At 42.2% G+C, this 21830-nt stretch overlaps 1 protein-coding gene across 10 annotated transcripts in view; it reads right to left on the reverse strand.

Annotated features, from left to right (window-relative positions):
* The window catches only part of MYOCD (myocardin), a 170141-nt gene extending 151801 nt beyond the window's left edge, over positions 1-18340 (reverse strand). For 7 of the 10 annotated variants that reach the window (XM_085616767.1, XM_085616771.1, XM_085616770.1 and 4 more), the window contains exon 1: positions 18079-18273. In XM_085616767.1, the coding sequence (XP_085472893.1) occupies positions 18079-18139 (61 nt within the window). In that variant the 5' untranslated portion in view covers positions 18140-18273. Of the gene's footprint in view, positions 1-18078 lie in introns of all 10 variants that reach the window. The other 3 variants (XM_085616772.1, XM_085616768.1, XM_085616765.1) reach the window with 2 other exon arrangements.
* Positions 18341-21830: the final 3490 nt, after the last annotated feature.

The raw sequence follows: 21830 nt of genomic DNA on the forward strand, positions 1-21830 counted from the left end.
TATATTCCATGTGAGGATAAAGTGTGATATCCAGAGTAAAATATGTACTTCCAACAGCAGCAGCAGTCTGATTCCTGAGTGTTCTACTATAACTTCTCACAGTGTTCTAATGAACACTTAGGGCCTGATTCACAATTGTAAACGTACACCTTTGTCTAAGTTTACAATTCTTTGCTATTTACAAAGGGATTTATGGGTAGTATCTTCACGAGTGCGGTGTCTCTGCACATAAAAAATAGGACTGCACTCTCTTTTTTATATGCAGAGACTTCGCACTCGTAAAGATACTATTCATAAATTCCTTTGTGAATAGTAAACAATTGTAAACTTACACAAAAGTGTAAGTTGATCTTTGTGAATTGGGCCCCTCGAGTGCTAACATTCTGTATGTATGCCAAAACTGTGTCACACTTGAAGTAATCTGTAAGGAATCAATGTTGTAAAGCGTCAAGCCTTTCCTTTGGAAATTGAGAAAATAAGGGGGTTGTTTTGTAACTGAAATTATGGTTAGTACTCTAGAAAGCTAAAATTACATATGTTCTATTAATTTAAAAATATCTTTCTAATCCACAAAGTAAAACGTTCTGACATGCAGACTGAAACATGTACTTTCAACACCACCAGCAGCCTGTCCATTAACTTCCAAGTAATCAAGTGCAATTTCCCACAGTGCTCTAATGAATAACTATAGGGCAAGCATTCTGGGCCCCATTCACAGAACTAACTTAAGACAAAATCTTAAACTTATTACCATTTTGGTATTCACAGAAGGCACTTTCTCATTTTGGTATTCACAGAAGGCACTTACTAATTTCGGTATTCACAGAAGTTAGGAGTCCTAACTTTAGGACTCCTAAATGCCTTCTGTGAATACCGAAAGTCTTAAAATTAGGATTTTTCTCAATTTAGTAGTAGTAAAGTTAGGACTCCTAACATTATGACTCCTAAATGCCTTCTGTGAATACCAAAAGCCTTAAAATTAGGATTTTTCTCAGTTTAGTAGTAGTATAATTAGGACTCCTAACTTTAGGACTCCCAAATGCCTTCTGTGACTGCCGAAAGTCTTAAAATTAGGATTTTTCTCAGTTTAGTAGTAGTAAAGTTAGGAGTCCTAACTTTAGGACTCCTAAACTGAGAAAAATCCTAATTTTAAGACTTTCGGTATTCACAGAAGGCATTTAGGAGTCCTAAAGTTAGGACTCATAACTTCTGTGAATACCGAAGTGAGTAAGTGAATACCAAAATGAGTACGTGCCTTCTTTGAATACCAAAATGGTAGTAAGTTTAGGATTTTGTCTTAAGTTAGTTCTGTGAATCGGGCCCTCTGTCTTTATGGCAAAAGTGTGGCACACTTGAAGCTATCCTGATAGAATCATAGCTAAAAAAAACTAAAGCAGTTCCTTTACAAATGAACAACATGAAGGGGTTGTTTTTGGCAAATGAATTATGGTTAGTGCTCCAGAAATCTAAAATAAGGGCACATTTTCTATGAGTACTCAAACGTCTTCCACGTCCATTTTAGTATAATATTCTGACATGCAGACTGAAGCATATACTTTCAACACCACCAGCAACCTGTCAGTTGACTCCCCAGTAATCAACAACAGCTTTACTACAAAGTTCTAATAAGCAACTAGAGGACTAGTCTTTTATGAAATCAAAGTTGTAAAACTGAAACCATTTCCTACAGAGTATCCTGCTGGAAAATATAAAATGAGGGTTTTTTTTGTCATAGAAATTATGGTTAGTGCACTAGAACACTAACATGAGGTCACATTTTCCATGAGTTTTCAAATATCTTCCTTATCAATTTCAGTAAAACATTCTGACAAGCTGACTGAAACATGTACTTTCAACATCTCCTGCAGCCTGTCAGTTAACTCCCTAGTAATCAACTACGGCTTCACTACAAAGTTCTAAAGGCAACTAGAGAGCCGAATTTATGGCAAAACTGTAGCACACCTAAATGCCCTATTGATGGAATCAAAACTGTAAAACTGAAAGCATTTCCTAGAGAGGATACTGCAGTAAATGAAAAATTAAGGTTTTTTTGGTCAACAAAATTATGGTTAGTGCTCTAGAAAACTAAAATGAGATCACATCTTCCATGAGTTTTCTCAGGCATCTTCCTCATGAATTTTGGTAAAACATTCTGATATGCTGACTGAAATATATACTGTCAACACCACCACCAGCCAGTCATCTAACTCCCTAGTAATCAACTGCCGCTTTACCACAAAGTTCTAATGACAAATATGAGGCGTTTATCAGAAACTGAGCAGATTTTGTTAAATAAATGGCCTACCGGTATACATAATATATATTTTAGCCACTGAAAAAACAAAGGGTAAAGTCATGTTATAGTTACCATGTTATAGTTAAATGTTAAAAAAGGTAGGAACCACCAAGAAAAAACTCTAAAATTCACCAGTTATTGTTTACTAAGCTAACTACAATTTGTACCCTTGCCTTGCACTGCTTATGACCTCACATATTACATCACTCAAGACTTGTTACATGACATCATGATAATGCCATTGTCTAGTGGTTCACAAACACTTTTTAGAACCATGACCCGCTTTTTAGAACAACAAGCTTTTAAACCAACTACCTTTAATGGACATGAGGCAGAGTGCTTTTTGAACATAACTAAAGTATTGTGTGATAGCATATTGTCAATTACAGACAGCACATTTTCCATTGAAATGGCCAGTATATGTGCACGGGCATTCAGTTTTATAGATAAAACTATATAGAACACAAATGATGTGTGGAACTAGATTTCTGTGAATATTTATCATTTGAGCCTCACCAAGTAAGTGTCTTGATTTGTTTTGATCCTAATCTGTTTCCAGCACAGCACACTTTAGAATTACAAAACAATGCTTAATTTTTGCCACCCTAACTGCTCGAGGCATACATTTCATTTACAGGTATTTGCATTTTGTTGTGTTTTGCATCCTACATTCTCACATAATTCACTTTAAAAACTCCTCTCACTTTGTAATCAGAGAAAGAAAGGTAATCATCAATCACCATGTTAAAAGAATAAAGCAGCCAGTCCTCTGTCTTTGAATCACTGCTAAATGTGACAAGTTAAACACAGAATGTAAAGGCATCTTTATTTTTTACTTAGACTTTCATGGCTCACCAAAAACCAGCTTGCAACGCATAAGAGGGTCGCAACCCATAATTTGGAAAACACTGCCATAGTCATATACAGCACAAAGTGTACGCATGTGGGTCAATAGCATGGAGATAACGTAAGCCCTGGAGACAAGCGTAATTTTGCATTTTAACAGTTATATGGTGCATCATTTACACATCTCTAAGTTTGAGGTGGATGAAATACTCCATGTTAAACAAGGTAAAGGCTGAGCATACCTAATGTGGGTGGCAGGTGGTGGTTGAAAGTTGCATGTGGTTTAAAGCCAAAGTCTGTTCTAACAAATCTATGAGAAAGCTGCTGTTGACATCTTAACCACCAGTGGATATCTAGGCACATACCCATGCTAAATGGTTGTAATACAGTGGTATTGACAAATTCTATAAGCTGTGCATGTTTATTTCTAGATTTTAACTAAGGATTTTGAGGCATTGCAAGATATTGAATAATGTAGACTGTAGGGTGCTTCACTTAGAAGTGGTTGATCTCATATTGGTGTTGTAAGCATAGCTCTAAGGTTGTACACCATTATGCCCATCACAGGACTTTTTGTAGTGTATTCCATTAAACAAAGGAGCATCTATTGGGCCTGACAGAAGGTGTCTTTACAATGACAAATGTATACCTGTCAAATTCTTGACTTAAAATTGTGGTTCATGTGAAGTCATTAATTGGGCAATCCCAATACGTTGAATAGAAAATTGTCCTTAGGTGTGGGGTATTGAATTACTTCAAGTCCAAAAACCCTACAGAATGGTGTCGCAATAATTGCAAAATGTCATTATTGATCTCATCAATAATGTCATTTGAGACCTCATCAGTGATGTCAGCAATGATGCCATTTAAATTGTCATGAGTGATGCAATCTGTGAGGCCAAAAGGAGTGCATTGTTGTGATGCACGTTATAGTTAGCTTAGTAAACTTACAAGTGCATTTCAGAGTTTTTTGTTTGTTTTTTTAAACGTTAGCTTTTACTATACTTCAACTCTTAAACATAACTGTAAACATTGGTCTCGGAGTAAATACAAATATTTTATGCATACTGGTAGGCCACGTATTTACCAACATTAGTTCCCTTTCTGACAAACTTGCAGTTCTATGCATTGAGACACATTATAAGATAGTGCGGACGTTCGTGTGTTTATACACTAAAAGGGCAGCTGAAAATATATATTTTTAATGTTGCAGTATGAACATTTTATATTTCTGATATTCAGGGTTGGATTTGCTGCACATGGTCCCTGTCTTGATAGGTTGGTGGTGTTGCACAAGTAAGTACATAAATAAACCAGATTTTATTTTCAAATATTTCATAATCTGTGTGCAAATTGATGCATCTAAAAATCAATTGGGTAACAATTTGGATGAGAAAGATGAGAAAAATTCCGTTGACAAAAAGCCAGCCAGAGAAATGGGGTCGGGTAATATTTCATGGACATGCTAAGCATACATGAGTACTGATATGTCATGGCTACACTGATAAGTCAAGGGAAGCTTAGAAAATGATTTAAGCAAACCCCCAAAATATGCTGAACATCTAAAGAAACATTCGGAAAATATGGGCCAAATTATGCATTTGACAGACCATTTTACGAATATATTTATTACAATTCTGAAGGGGTATAAATGGAATACTTCAAAACTGAAGCATCTGCCATGGTACAAAGAAAGCAATATTTCTCCATCGTAGCAAATCATATGCCATTAAAAAAGTGTGCACCCAAGACGAAATATTTGATGAAGAGCAGACACATATTTCTTCTACCCTGACTGCGATTGGTGTTGTTCAATTAAGGCAGATTTCTGTTTAATGTGCATGCTTGCCTAGGAATCAGTGCTTAATTTGTAAAATAATAAGCGCCAGGTCCCAAAGCTCAGAACCTGAGGCTGGGGCTACTAAACATCGGTGTGCCCAGTGCCAAGACTACGTAGGCTCAATTCCATTTTGTGCCTCCTTAATCCACCACTAGACATCCCCTGCCCCTTTATCTCACTTGTGCAGGGTCTTTTTCTTCCCTGCTTTTTCCCTTTGCACGTTTTTGTGTTTCTTTTCCTTCCTCTTTTGCCCTTGTGTGTTTTCTATCTCCTGATCTGGACAAATTCTGATAAGGGAAAAAATCCTCGAATCAAGCACTGACAGGCGTGTTCGCTTATGTTCAATTAGACCAGGCCTGGTTATTGTACCAGGGAGGCTACAGGGATGTCTCAGAGTGCTGCAGGTTACCTCTTAGCGGCAGACAAATGATCCTGCACAGGAGGCCGCGGAATTATTAATTATCTATTTGTCTAAAGATACGGCTGATGTCCATACTTTTCTAGTATGCAATGCGCCATAGCCAGGGCATGTCTACAGCTTCCAAGCAGTTAACGCATTGTAACCAAGCCAGTTTCCACATTACCAATGTATGTAAACTACCTGAACCAGGCCCTTTTCCAAATTTAGATTCACGTGTATTCTAGGGATTTAATCTATCCTACTTTTATATGCCTGCGTCAACAATAGGATATGCTTCCTTTCTTCTTTCCATCTTATGTGGGCAGTTGATTAATTGTACTTTTAAATGAGCCATATAAAAATTCAATGAATCACTTGCCTACGTTTGGAAAGCATCATAGCCAAGACTCTTCGACAATGCGTCAGCATCTAAAACTCCGTAGTGACGTCAGTAGGGACATTAATTCATTATGTAAAACATCATAAGTGGGTCGTTTCGATGCTGAAGTATCTTAAGCACAATACTATTACCAGTTTCCACCTTGCTCCATCATGTTGCACATCATAGCCATATTTACCAACAAGCATCGTGGCCAGGACAGTTTTCACAATAAATGAGTATCTAAAGCACGTTGGCCAGGGCAGTTTTCATAGTGAATGAGTATCTAAAGCACTTGGCCAGGGCAATTTTCATAGTGAATGAGTATCTAAAGCACATTGGCCAGGGCAGTTTTCAAAGTGAATGAGTGTCTAAAGCACATTGTCCAGGGCAGTTTTCATAGTGAAGGAGTATCGAAAGCCCATTGGCCAGGGCAGTTTTCAAAGTGAATGAGTTTCTAAAGCACATTGGCCCGGGCAGTTTTCATAGTGAAGGAGTATCGAAGGCCCATTGGCCAGGGCAGTTTTCATAGTGAATGAGTATCGAAAGCACATTGGCCAGGGTAGTTTTCAAAGTGAATGAGTTTCTAAAGCACATTGGCCAGGGCAGTTTTCATAGTGAAGGAGTATCGAAAGCCCATTGGCCAGGGCAGTTTTCATAGTGAATGAGTATCCAAAGCACATTGGTCATGGCAGTTTTTACAATGCCGCTGTATGCCAAACACTTTAGCAAGGCCAGTTTTCATAGCACCTCGGTCTGTAAAGCAACATAGCATGGCTAGCATCTTCACGTATCTCCAGGGTGTACATCTCAATTACCAAGACACTCAAAACATCCCTCCGCCCACTACCAACAGCCCAGTTCCTATTTCCACAGCAAAGTCTTTTGGCAACTGCACCTCCTGCCACACCACACTGGCTTCTGGAGCAGAAAGTAAAGTCCAAATGGGCCAACTGCCTCACCTTGGCCATTTCACCACACTGTGTACTGTAGGGGTGTCTTGATGTGCTGCAGGGGGCAGACGCATGGGCTGAAAACCCCACATTATGCTAATGTACTAAGCCAGCTTTGCACTCTATAGTGCATGTGCACCATCAGTGCATCTGCCAGTGTGAAAACAGAATGGTTTAATGGGCCCATTTGTGGAGCTATCCTGATTTCACCCCCTACACCTTTGCCAATATCTCCTCAGTCAGAGCAGAGTTCCATCGAGGCCCTCTTTTCTGCTGGATGTCTGGGGCTCTAACCAAAGGGCATGGAATGCCCATGATGCACATCTGCCCTGCTGGTAGCTCAGGCTGAAAGCAGACCTAGTGGCATAACAAGGTGGCATGGATCCTATTGCAAGCAAGGAAAATGGCCCTCCTACCTTCCAATTGGATATCACAAAGAAGCTATAGATAGTCACGGTGCAGTGGATTACCCACACCCATGCTTACTAGAGCCACTGTACCTCCTTCAATAATGGTTGCCATACTCCTGAGCAGGACAAGGACGTTTGAAGGCGTGGGCAAAGTGAGCAATTACCTTGGGCCTCCATCTCCTAAGGGGCCCTATGGCAAAGTCACTTTTTTCAGGTTCTTTCACTCTATCTCACTTGATTGATTTCTCTGTCAGGACCTCTCTCCTTCTCTCCTCCTGCCTCTGACTCCGTGCCTCTCTCTACCCAGTGTCAATGTAAGGATTTGTGGCCACTGCCGTTTTGTGTGATAGTTAAGTACAATTCGATACTGTTTAGCATCATACAGGCTTGAATTAACAGAAAATAGGCAATAAAATGCAAAGTTTTTTTTTAACAGGGGTACCCAACATATTTAATGCCCGGGCCCCAAAGATTATTAAGCTAAGACTGGGGCAGGACATCCCCAATGGTGTAACAAAGGTCAGCCCTGCAGCTCTCGTGCACATCCCGTGGGATTACCCTCCTGCCCACTGTCCACTGCGCAGTGTGATCTGGACTCCACAGAGCATGTGCAGCTTGTGATCATCTGCACATGTGCCGTAGGGGGAGCCACCCAGCTCTGAAAGCCATCCTCCAGTCGCAGGTGGGACTCGCACTGGCCCTCATAGCTAGGAGGCCATCCAGCAGGCAAACGGAAATTAACATTGGCATGTATATGGTCTACAGCAAGTTTGTGTGTGAACAATATCAAGTTAAAACGTTTGTTTAATTATAATCTGCATTCCAAGAAATTCCAAGAAATACATAAACATTCCTCCAGATTGACCAAAGAGATTTATTAGAGTTCCTTCTGACGTTGTGTCCTTGTCACTATTTCTGTCAAGGGGAGAGTTAACATAATGCCGGGGCTGGACCGGCCATTCTGTCACTCTGGCATTTTACCGCTGGGCTGAAGGCTTTCTGGTGCTGAGAGTGGGGGTTATCTGGAGACCACACTCGCGTGACCCCCACAGAAACTCAGTTTAAGGAGAGTCAGTACTGAAGCACTCGGTCTGTGCTGGGACTTTTGGGTGCATGTCTGTGTGGTCAGCAGATGGTTATGTGGCATGTTTGTTTCACTGGAACCAATGTTCGGGGACTTTAATAGCAGGTTTTCTGTGACAAGAGCATTATTGGCTTGAACAGGGCTCAATTTCACGATCCTGCTTTAAGCATAACACAGATTTTGGGGTGTTTTGGTCATGACTATCCGATGGATCTGAAAACTGCTATGAACATAGCAGTCTAAAACAATTTCTAGTTTTAAATTATTGTTGGAAGAGTCCACATTATAGTTCATGCATTTTACATTTCAGGTGGTTCCTAAATCATACATAAAATACTAGTACACAGAGCCTGAGGTGTGTAACAATACCCACTTCAGGTGAGTGGCTTTTGTCGCCTCCATGGAAGGAAGAGACGGACTCCTGAAAGTCAGCGCCTCTAACAGCTGAGACAAAGGGGGCGACCGGAGCACAGAAGATGGGTCATTTGCCTCTTTGACTTTAGTCTGGTGCTGAGATCAGGGTTGGGGCACTACGCAGGAGCACTATAGAATGAGAAGTTGCAATGGTCGTTGCACCTCAATAGTTACATGTAGGTTACCGTTCTAAAACTAAGGAGATGCACTGCTGGTGGAGAGCGGTGCTGACTTTAATCTGAAACTCTATGGATGAAAATGATGCCGAGGATAACATAGGGGAGAATAATAGTCTTACACACCACCACTCGACAATCTATCCACGCGTGCATCCATGTATGCCCACATCCACCCATCCAACTCATACAGTGGTAAGTGATGCGCACTGGCATGCAACAGGTCCCAATCTGAACTCCCCAACTACTGTAGAGAGCAAGCCTGCTTGCAGGAGAGTGGAGTTGGACAAAAACTACTTTCAAGCCGTATTGTCAGAAGGGAAAAAGAAAAGGAAGAAAGATAGCAGTGACACCTGTTGAGGTAGTTCACAATGTTGGACAATGTCCCAAAGTCCAGCAATAGACTTGTAACCTGAGACTTGGTGCATATAGCTGTGAAAGGAAAACTACAGAGGACCATTAAGGCGACGAAAGGCAACACTTATCACTTGTGTGGTCTGCTAAGAGCTGTTGTAGAATGTGTCACACAAACGTTATTAAAAATGGCGGTCAAAGGGAGCGAGTTTATTATTTGCGTTTACTGACCTATTTAAATGTCTCCTAGAGTCGTTGTAGTGCCAGCTACAGTAAGACGTCAAAGACAATGGCACTTAAGTACTTTTTATATGCAGCTTAAAAATGGTAATTCAAAGAAACTCAAGGGAAACAGCTATGCATAAACATACACTGATTTGCGACATAGCTTCCATTTTACATGTACCCATTAAGTGATGTAACCCCAATGGAACATGACGGGTTGTAGATGGGTTGTGAAGCTGACGGTGGCCATGCAAGGACCACCTGAAAGGGAAGATATAGACTTTGTGCTTGAAAATTAATGTTTAAGCACAGCATTACTATTATTATATTCCAGTTTGCTGAACTTCTGAAATCTTAAACAGTCAAGATGTTACCAGACTTCTAGTGTACTAAATTCCAGTGGGCATAATGATTTCACAACTGTGCTCAACACCCTGCCTTGCATGTGGTTACAATTTGATTGTTTGGGATCAGTTTTTTGTACCATTGGCCCTGTGGGAACCCTCCTCTGGTATACTGTTGTTCAAATTATAAAAATTCATTTTGCTGGTTGCTCTCAACTTTTGTCCCCTATCCTGGTGGTGACCTAATGAATGAATAAGGTCGAAACGCTGTCAACGCCTTGCTTTGGCAAAGATGAAAGATGAAGCCTACATTGCATTTTTGTTGATGTTATCTGTTCGACCTGTTTTGTTTAACCTTTCCCTTTGCCATTTTTTGTTTATATTGTAAATTTTATTTTTTAGTTTTTTTTGTTTGTAACTTTGTGAGCACCATTTGTGTATTATATGTTGGAATTATGTATTTTTTTAAATAACTATTTGTAATAACAAACGCTTTTTGAATAATTGTTATGGGTATCTTCTCATAATTTTCTTTCCTTTTTACTGTTCCTAAATTCAATTTTTTCGTTTATGTAAAATTATTTTGGTCTGTTGTCTTGTATGAAGTAATTCCTTTAACCGCTGTAGCTGTTATAATATTTATTGCCCCCAGGTTCTGGGTAACAGAGCTGCCCCTGTTTTATGCAACCAAAATAAATCTATTGGCAAGTTTTTAACCTAGCCAGAAATGTAATAACTATTTTTATAGGGATTTGGTATATAATTGCATTTAATTGGTAAGGATATTATTGTGGAAATACTTTTGGAAAGAATTGTTGAACCCTTGACAGGATAGGCTGTGGGAAGATCGAGTAGCTAGATTCTCAAAGCCAGGGGATAGGACCCTAGTGGGTTCAGCACAACGGCTATCAGTGGCCACTCAGGGCAAGCAGATCAACTAATGTTAATTAATAAAAAAAACTTAGTAATGTTAAAAATGGTGGGAGTAGTGGTACCAACACTGCTAAACTGGGTATATTAAAAGAAAATGGGGTCCTGAGGAAAACAATTTGAGAATACCTAATCTAGTTGTTAAATAGTTAGATTAGCAGTCAATTAAAGGTTCCAAAACCAGAATTTTCTGGCTGTAGCTGTCTACTTTTGTCGAGCTGACAACAGACAAACCACTTTAACTCCCAAGTGCTTCAGATTAAACAACTGTCAACTAGTAACATTAACAACACTTCTGTGTCCCCTTTCAGAGACTGTCATGCCGGCCGTCATCAGATATTCAACAGAAACAGCCTCATACACAACATTTCTTTGGCATTGTGCTAGGAAAATGCTTTGGGGTCTTGTTTGGATTGGATGAATAGCTTGTCCTATCATGAGTTAACTATACAATCCTGCTTTCTCTGCGAATGGATCAAGTTGAATATGCAGAATTTAAACAGACAATTCCGTGGGTTATGCCATAATCCACTGAAGTTAAGAATTCTAGACAGACGCCTATTTTCAGATAAAAAATGTAAATGCCTTATTGACTTTATTTGATGTTTTTCCAACTTTTTGTCCAATGTGTAGCATTACTTTTCTAATTCCCTTTCTCAATCACATTCTTTGCTCACTTACTCAACCACCCACTTATACACCCTTATAATCATCCACTCACCAGATTAGTCACACCACCCACTCACCAATTCCAAACTCTTAATCAAGGGCAACAGGTTTTAAAGGAAAGCGCTGGTGTCTTAATTACTCACTAAAAAATTATTTTCGAAGTGAGCCTTTTACTGTTGGTCTTCCATCAGTGTTTCAATGGTCTGCTTCAGTGTTTCAAGGGTCTGATACTTTGATGCACACCTTTAAAAAATATCAATATTGTATACCCTTTCGTATATGTCACAGTGCTGATATCGCAAGGCATCCTCTTAACATGCCACTCATATATACTCTCAGTGTTGCTAGTAATTGGTTACTTTCAATTCACTCCCTTTTCATCATTTCAAATAAAAAAGTATTGCTTATTCTATAGAATTTAATCTTAAAGAAAAAGGTAGGTTAAATTGAGATAAACTTAAGCTCCCAATGTTACCTTTTTGTTTGCTACTACCCATTTAACCAGCATTTTCCCTGGATTAGCAGAACCACGTTTGACGACAATTATACTTTGGAACTTGTTAAGAATGCATACAACTCACGCTAGATTCCTTCCTCATCACAGGTCATGCAGTCCCCAGATCCCGCTCCAGTCAAACTCCCATATCCTGCTCCAGTCAAACTTGCCTTGTACATATAGGGGCCTATACACATAGGTATTTTTGAGTGTGCAAAGTAGTACTCCTGTAGTTCTGTTTTAGATATTCCAACAAACCTTTGTGAATTATCTACAGAACATCTGAAATGGGAGTAGACAGGTAATATTCATATACAACTAGTATAAATAGAGTCCCCTCTTTACACTTTTAGTAATAGGGTGTTGGATGTTTCCAGGCCATTTCACACAGGTATGGAAGAGTATGTACTCCTGTAGTAAAATTTCCTGCATCTATAAACGCTTTTATGGATTGGGCGCTCTGTGTGTATTTCTAGGGAGGCGAGTTAAAGATCAATCACTCATAAACTGAAAAAAAATGATAAATATTCTCTTCGAACTTGTGATTCACTTTGTGACAAAACACGCGGCTTTGGGGTCTTCGTTCAACCCAAGTGACAGCAGATGCAGCAGCAACTAAAGGCACATCCACTTTCTTACAGAGCAGGATGAAGGGTATTTGTTGATAGAAAAAAATGTATAATGCACATAAGCAAATTTGAAGTTTCTGGTGCTGTGTGTTACATCCTTGTTTTTTAAAAGGGCCTCAGACCGCAATATAATGTTCTCAACAATAATGAAAAAACACAATAGTGTGTAAATGTGTGTCTTTTCTGCAGATTGTGGGCTCAAGTTAATTTGCAGTGGAAAGTGACTGTTGTCTTTAGTCGTGTCATTAAAAGCACCTGCTCACACCACTAAAAAATGGGTTAAAAAAATTGGCTCATGAGCACCGGAGCCAACCCAGATTTTAAGGAAAACTATTAGTTATGTAAATTACTGTTATTTGAATTCATTGAATGTAAATATTTCTAAGCTGGGTACACTGAAACTCTCTATGAGTTTGGCACTCAATATGTTTAAATGGCCTTTTTGGTGTTCTATTATAAATCTCTAGTATGTATTTTTCTTTCAATCTTCTGTTTTTTTCAGTTTGTTTCTAGGGAAGGAGGAACAGTGAGTGTGGAAGGCATTATTTTGGAGACATTTTGTTTTATACCTGGAGGTGCAGTTTTCATTGTGGCATGATTTTCCCTCCTCCACTATGGGCGCGCTCAGTGCAACAGCGTTAAAGCAGTGACATGGGAACAGGCCTCACGGGACACCGTATGTGAAAGTACCACAAAACATAACAACAATAATAATAACACAAATAGTAATAACAATTACCACGAGAAGTACTAGTGACTGCATGATGTTAGGATGCCTTTCCTGTATTGAGGTATTGACCGTAAGCCAATCGCGAATACATATAAACAAAACACCTCACAGGCCCTGTCTGATCATCCTTTTCAAAGGGCCTCTTTTTCCAAGAGAGGTGAAAGTGAGTGCTGTAAGTGCCCAGGTTATTCATTACCCAAGCACATACTCACTCTTTGGTGAGGGAGTGCTACCAAGACACATACTTCACAATCTTGCTTTTTTCAGTAGTCCTAACGTAATTCAATACAGCTTTAAACTGCATTGTATTCCATTACTATATCGCAAACCATCTACTGATATCACGATGGATACCCCGTGTCTGGGGTTAGTAGCTCCACCAGTCCTGGTAGTTTCTTTGCACTGTGGTATGTGTAGTTTTGATCTTCCTGGTTACTATGCAGTACTTCTATAATACCACAATGCACATAAAAATAACACATGACATAGGACAGCAGGAGAAATCTGCGTTAACGTAATATCAGGGTGTTTAATTGGATGCCTCAGTACGATCTGAGAATGCCATCTGCCAGGTGTGGGTAAATGGCCATATTCTGACTGTTTTATGGTGTTGTCTGGTAGGTGCAATCGTAAATGTCTTGAGGAGGAGGCCTCCCTACCAGCATTAGAATGTAACTAAAAGAATTCCGCTTGAGCTCTCCAAATAGGTGTCCAGGATGCATGGGACGTCCAGTCTCCAGTGGTGCATTATATGGAATGCCAAGAGTGGGCCGGGATATCAGACACTTCACCTTTCAGTCTGGAGAGCTGCTCTGGAATAAACGATTTCAAGTTCTAGTATTAAACCAGTAAGCAAGGTGCCAGGCGACAATGCTGTCAAGTTATCTACTAGAAGCATTGCTAACCTTGAAGGCTGTCAACAATAGGAAGTATCATGTCATGCTCTTGTGAGCTGCCTTGGTCAATAACAAGTTTTATTGGCTGAATTCGTGGGCAGCAATAGCCATCCATGGCTGGAGGAAGTCACCTGCACTTTTGTACTCCTCTCTTCCCCAGGGGGTGTGACCGCTGCTCGGCGTGAGGCAGACAATCGTGGCACTTCAGACGCCCCTCCCTAATTGCAGGAGACGTGGAGATGCGCCCTCTGCCCTCCCCGAAACGCTGAGCCGGATCACATGGGATCCATCAGTGTCAGAACGGCGCAGCGTCAACGTGTGAAGCGAAGAGGGGCTCGGCTGCGGGGCTGGGCCCAGAGGCCGCAAAAAATATGAGGGAACTATATTTCAAGTATTTCAGCGCCCAACTTGCGAGGAATGCTGCTTAACTGGTGGGAATTGGAGCGGAGGGAAGTGCGTGCCATAAATCTGCTGGCCTGGAAGTCCTGGAGAGGCAGGCTGATTTATGGACCCTCTGCCCATAAAGTTTACTCTCGCCGCAGAATCACTTGAAAAATATGTTTTGGGATCCTAAAATGAACCGCGCGATGAAAGCCCTGGAAGGGGGAAACAGCGGGGCTGAGCTCAGAACAATCACACGCCGGTCGGAGGGCAGCGCGCGAGGCCGTGGCGCTCGTCAGAGAGTGGCAGTGTTGCTCTGCTGCTCTCGCGCGGCGACGGCACTGGAAATATCTTCTATGATGAGGGGAAGCTTGAACGCACGCGCCAGTGGAGCAGCCGGGGTGCCACGGACCATCGAACCTAGGGAATGGCCCCCGTGCGGTCGTGTTGAATAGTAAAAGCCATGGTGTGAGTAAAGCGAGCCCCTTACACCACGGGGTCCCGGTATCATGCACCTGTTGCACTAATTACGACTACTCCAAAAGCACTCAACCTCGTAAGACGATGGAGCAACCTCGCGTGGCTGGCACCAGGGTATCTACGCAAATCACAGACAGCCGAGTCCCCGGTTGTGTATAGGATCCGATGGGATGGAAGTGTTAGGGGTGGGGGCGGGGAAATAAACTAGCCAATTCCTAGAACTAGCCTAAGAAGTTATGGGGCTAGAACGGGGGAAGAGCCAACGGCTCGGCCTCGCAGCGCTTATGGGGTGTTGTAGCTGTTTAAAATCGAGACTTTAGCACCCTATCCTACTTTAATAATGGCTTACATAGTGGGGGGGGGGCGGTTGCAGCAGAGTAATCGCCTCTTGTGTTTGCCTGTGGCCTGAAGTGAGGGTTATTCTTAGACGGAGGAGGTTAATAAAAGTTGAATAATATTATCTTTTTTTATTATAACAAAAAAGTTCCCACTCTTACTTTCAGGAGTTCGTGTTTTGCAGATAGTTTCGAGTTTGCCTTTCAGTCGGCAGCATTGACAAACACTTGCTTTTCCAACTGCACATTGGAAAGGCTAGACTTCACGCCCCCCTGGTAGCTTGACCATGAATCCAAAATGAGTGGGCACAGACCTTTAGTAAACACGACCCTAAAGTTACCCATGTTAGGGGAGAGCATTTCATACAGTCCTGGGTCTGATCGAGTAAAAGGCACCAGTGGCTGCCCGTTTTGTGCTGTGGTGGGTAACTGTGTACCAGTGCCTGACAACTTTACATCTGAGGTGAACGGAAATTTGCAATATCCGACTAGGATAGAATGCCGATTCCTCTCTCGTCAGCTGGTGCAAATGTATGTTTACCAGTAGCCTGTCATCCAATTCTGACCCCAAAAATACCCGACTGCAGCGCAAAACTGCTCACAACGAATTCGGCACTGCATTTGCGTGATATGGTCCCTACATGTTTCTGGTATTTTACGATGTTCTTGCTGTCCCTTAATCCCCAGGGCCCCATAACAAACTGCAAACATCAAGTACCACACCGCAGTACCAAAAAGAGCCCCCGGGCCTGACTGCGGGAGATGTCTGTGGTAAAACGTAGAAAATGCCTCCACGCCACGTATCATCTGAAAACGTTTAAAGGCCAGTATGCACTTACTGTGCGTTGACTGGAGTCGAGATCTATGTGTCTTGGGCTCTGAAACTGCCTACACCAATATTATAGTAACGGTTACACTACACTAATATTACAGCAGCACTTGCACTACTCGAGTATCACAGTAACAAACTATTACACTGGTCAAACTGTAGCACATACACTAATATTACAATAACACACTAATATTGCAGTAACACTTACACCACACTAATATTACAGCAGCACTTGCACTACTCGAGTATCACAGTAACACACTACTAGACTGATCAAACTGTAGCACATGCACTAATATTACAATAACACACTAATATTGCAGTAACACTTACACCACACTAATATTACAGCAGCACTTGCACTACTCGAGTATCACAGTAACAAACTATTACACTGGTCAAACTGTAGCACATACACTAATATTACAATAACACACTAATATTGCAGTAACACTTACACCACACTAATATTACAGCAGCACTTGCACTACTCGAGTATCACAGTAACAAACTATTACACTGGTCAAACTGTAGCACATACACTAATATTACAGTAACACACTAATATTACAGTAACACTTACACCACACCAATATTACAGCTGCACTTACACTACTCGAGTATCACAGTAACAAACTATTACACTGATCTAACTGTAGCACACTACACTAATATTACAGTAACACACTAATATTACAGTAACACTTACACCACACTAATATTACAGCAGCACTTGCACTACTCGAGTATCACACTACTACACTGATCGAACAGTAGCACACTACACTACACTAATGTTACAGTAACACTTACACAACACTAATATTCCAGCTGCACTTACACTACTCGAATATCACACTACTACACCGATCGAACAGAAGCACACTACACTAATATTACAGTAACACTTACACCACACTGCAAGTGCTACTCGAATATCACACTACTACACCGATCGAACAGTAGCACACTACACTAATATTACAGTAACACACTACTATTACAGTAACACACTAATATTACAGTAACACTTACAGCACACTAATATTACAGCAGCACTTTCACTACTCGAATATCACACTACTACACCGATCGAACAGAAGCACACTACACTACACTAAGGTTACAGTAACACTACACTAATATTGCATTGGGAGATACTGAACACGGAACAGCTTCTCGCTGCGCATCTCTGCCCGGTCCTGACCAAAGGGAGAGCGCTCTGAAGCAGTCTAAATGCATGCACGAATCACTACAGTGAAAAGGGACATTTCCATCACAGGGTACACATCCGTCTTTCTATTCATACATGAACAGTCTGTCAGGAACACACCAGTACCCTCTTTCTTTTGCCTCCTGGCACTTTTACTCTATCATTTACCACCTGGATGATAAAACTACAAATGTCAGAATGCACATAAAATAGGACTGTGTTATCTGTGCACACATCGGGTCTCCACGGCGCGCGCCTTCGCGGGCTCCGGATGTGAGGCTGGTAGAGACGGGAGCCATCCTCAGACATAATATCCCTCTCGCTGATGAGTGGGAAATGACGGCGCGCACCACTTTAATTTGTATAATTGTGCCTAAGTTGTTGTCGTTGCAAACTCAAGAAGTGGGAACGGGCTGGAATCGCACAGACCATATTTCAGATGTCTGCCCCCAGGAACATCTGGCTTCCACATCTGGGTGGAAGCGCATCTCACCCGGCAGTGGCTGAAACCGCAAGGATGCGGCCAGGCAAGCAAAAGTTCCCATGCAGACCTCAGCTGATGGAGAGAGCAGGGGGATGTGGGAGTTGCAGTTTTTAATGGGACCGGTTAGCATGCAACAAGAACACTGCAATCATCAGTCAAGTTCACACGAACGGTGATTATTCCACAGAAAGTTATTTTGTCTACTTACAGACAGGGAGTCCACGCAGTTAATGGGAAAGGGGTTGTTTAAAAAGCAGCCCAGCTCCTGGGTACGAGCCCTACCTGATCTGAACTTGTTCCTGATCAGCAGAGAGTGTTCAGAGCCCAGAAGAGTCATGGTCATTTTCAGAGGGAGAGATTCCAGCAACAGGGTGAAAAAAACACACCCCTCACTCAAACCATCAACAGCTTCGCAGAGGGAGAGATGCCACAGAGCGGGGAAAGGGGCACATCCAGCGTCCTGTGCCGATGCCCCTGGGCGCCTTCACAGCTGCGGATCTCAGTCCAGCACAGGTTTGGTCCCATGTAGCACTCGGCAGCATCTGCTGGCCCTCTCCTGAGCTGAGCTAATGAACGTCCAGCCGGCGGGACCCTCCCCCCTCGCATCCCTTACTATCAGCAGCATCACCGCTGGGCTGGGACTGACGTCATAGTCTAGCAGGGACCATCCCCGCAGACAGGGCTGTGATATCCGAGCCCTTTGACAACCACCGCCCCCAAGCCGGTCCTCGGGCTGCTGTCTCCCACTGCATCAACACGCTGCCCGGGAGTTAACCCTTTCCAGGTTGAGAGCTCCTCTTGCCCCTGCCATGATGTAATGCTTCCTGAACTATTTCCCAACTCTTGGGAAGATTTTTTTTTTTCAAGAGTCGAAATCTTTGACAAAATATTGTTTTACCATTTGTTCAAGATAACAATGTGCCTGACTTCGTATTCCTAATTAATGCGAGCGCATAGCACACCCCCAGAAAAGGAATTGCCTCTAAGCACTTCCGGAGTGAAACGAACACTCCAATGATTAAAAAAACAACACAAAAAACACTTAAAACAAATATTTTCCAGATATGAGAACTGGAATACCAGAGCAAATGCTTTGTCCAGGATCAAGACTTTTTGGCCAGCGGGGAAGCCGGGATCCTGACTTCAGTATGCGTAGCTCGTTAACAAGCAACGTATCTGAAGGGTCGCTTCTATAATGAGTTTACATAATTTCAATATCCCTTACGCACACACGCACACACACACGCTCTCTCTCTCTCCCCCCTCTCGCTCTCCTTTCATCCTCAACACGTTTTATATATTTATTTTATTAACGCAGATTTCTAGTGCTTTGTTACTAATTTTGTATTGCTCTTTCGCACCCAAAGGGCTTCTTGCGGGTAACGAGTTAGATGCACATTGGGCTGGGAGGAGGCACGGAGAGCGCCAAACGGAGTAATATGTCAGCAGGATCAAGGATATTTAGAACGCTTGAATATAACAATACGTTACACTACACTTCTTAAATAAAATCACATGTGGCACTTGGTTTGTTTTCAAATACATTTAATCTGTGCTATAAACTAAACACATACTAAGTTAAAGGGAGTCTCCAGTGATAAAAGGCACATCATAAAACGTGTGATTGGGACTGTCTCTCGTGAGGTTGTTTGGCTGTCTCCATTTCCTTGTAAACTTCACTTTTTACCATTGCCACCATTCAGTCTGCTAGAAAAACAAACCGAGAGCGCGCCATTTTCTGTTCTGATGGCAGGCCATTAAACATCTGTTTTGTGATGGGATCAGCAGCAGACAGGACACATGTTGTGCTCTGTGTTATGGTCAAACTGCAGATTGAATCACTGTCAGAAGAACTTCTACTACCAGTAAAATGTATTGTTCTCAATAGACAAGGGGAAGGGTTTATTTTAATGGAGTCCATGCTGTTGCTGGAGTTTGTATTTACATGCAATTAGAGTATTTAGCTTTCCCTGTGGGATAATGCACACAAAGTTAAATATGCCGGTTTAATAAAACGTGCCTCGGCAGACACGCACCAAATGCTGGTGAAGAGACACCAGGCTGCTTCAATCCAGTCCACGTCCATTGTCATATTTGTCCGTTTCAGGGGCAGCAAATGGGATGAAGGAAGAAAAACAGGAAGGCCTCTTGTGATCATGTGTAGTTTTATAACCAGCAGAGTTGTAGTGCCATTTTTACACTCGCATGGGATTTCAAAACAAGACTAGGGAGAGTATAAAACATTGTGCACTTAATAGATAAGGGCAAATTAAGGTTACTGTGTGGCATTAGGGGTTGGGGGACAGGCGACCAGGGGGAGCTGGTGCAGGCCAGGTGACTGCCAATAGTGTTTGGGCTACTTTTCATTAGAGAATGTAGCTCAAGGTATATAGCCAGTCGAATCAAATCGAATCGTTATCTTTATTCGGTCAAGAAGATATCAGACCATAAAAGCACAATACAACAAATATAAAAAATAAGGCAATACCTTAGAAACAGGGTTCCAAACACATACAGATCATCCCCATAATTATAAAACGACAGACCTCTCCATATGCCAATTTAACAGTCAATTAAAAAAAGAAATGTATAACTTATATCTTTAAAAATATTCATGTTGTACTATCATGGAGCAGCAGGAAGGTAAGAGGCTCAGTAATACTGGACCCGCCATACCTGCCTGTCATGCTCACCTGAAGGAATCACCAATCCGTAAAAATTTCATGTAGATCATCATACAGTTCATAAAACAGACTTCGTAGCATAAATTACACTCCACAGAAAGGATGATATTCTTAGGCAGATATCAACTGTCATTTTGGTCTGCATAGCCACCTTTGTGAGGTTGGTGATACGGTGGCTAACTGGAAGTTAGGGTAGGGAAGAGGATTTGGCTCTGAAGATGTGTGGTCAAGATGGAAGGAGATTATGTTGACCAGGTCCTGGGCTTAATGAAGGAATAGGGGTGTATGGATCTATTGGTGGCGGGTGTTGACACTGGCTCCGGCCGCCCTATGGGTAGGGCCTCAGAGAGGATGACTGCTGCATTTGGACATGCTCCCCACTGTAGAGGTCATCATCGGAGGATGGAAAGCGCAGGTACGTGTAAGGGCCCGCTCAAGAGTTCGATGAGTGACCCTGATGGGGGGTGCAAGGCAGAGGTTGGGTTGGGGAGAGGCCCATGATGATAGCGGGCAGGGAGCAGCTTGGTGATCCTCCGTGGCAGGAGGCATCAGCGCATGAGTCAACAGGCCCTTGTTGTCACACATACATGCACAGAATCAGGAAGAAGGCAAGGGGATGAGCTGGGGTTGGCAGAGTGTCGGATAAGTCTTACAGCGGCAGTGCAAGCTGTGCTATGGCTGCATACAGCCTGAGAGAGTTGGGCATGGGCCTAGCAGTACACGTGGGGGGTGTTATGTTTACGCATAGACTGTAGAATGTTATGCTTAGAATTATAGAATGTTATATATGTATTAGTTGTGTGAGGTAAGGTAGAATGTTACAGATGACAGTTGCAATCGCCTGTCAGCTGAAGTAGTCATGTTGGCCTCCATTTGAAGAATACTAGTAATAAAGAAGAAACTACAGCAATTAATGGTTTATGGATCTCCATAATAAGGGGGAAGGTCTAGTGATGCTCCACAAGAAAAAGCAGGGGCCAGGGGTACAGCTGGGTGGACTGAGTATTTGACAGAAGTTTCACTCGATAAAAGGGGTTGGTGGGACAGGCCCCCTCATGGTCCCATGTTACAGTGGACAGCGGGAGTCAGCTTGGGGGGAGAGGGACAGGGAGGAATAGGAGGAATACAGTTGTGTGGACAGCTGGTGGGAGAAGGATGGGAAGCGGCAGGAGAAATACTGTGTGCGGCAGGTCAGCGTGCAGGATTCCTGCATCAACAGCACCCCCCCAACCTAAGCCCAGGACCATGTCTGTCAGTGAGGCGGCCAGTGCAATCATGTCAACACTGACGAGTAGTGATGTTGAATTGGATTGGTCCTTTTCGCAAAGTGGTACACAATCATTTCTGGAA

This window comes from Triturus cristatus, chromosome 7 (genome assembly GCF_964204655.1).
Source record: "Triturus cristatus chromosome 7, aTriCri1.1, whole genome shotgun sequence".
Taxonomy (NCBI): Eukaryota; Metazoa; Chordata; class Amphibia; order Caudata; family Salamandridae; genus Triturus; species Triturus cristatus.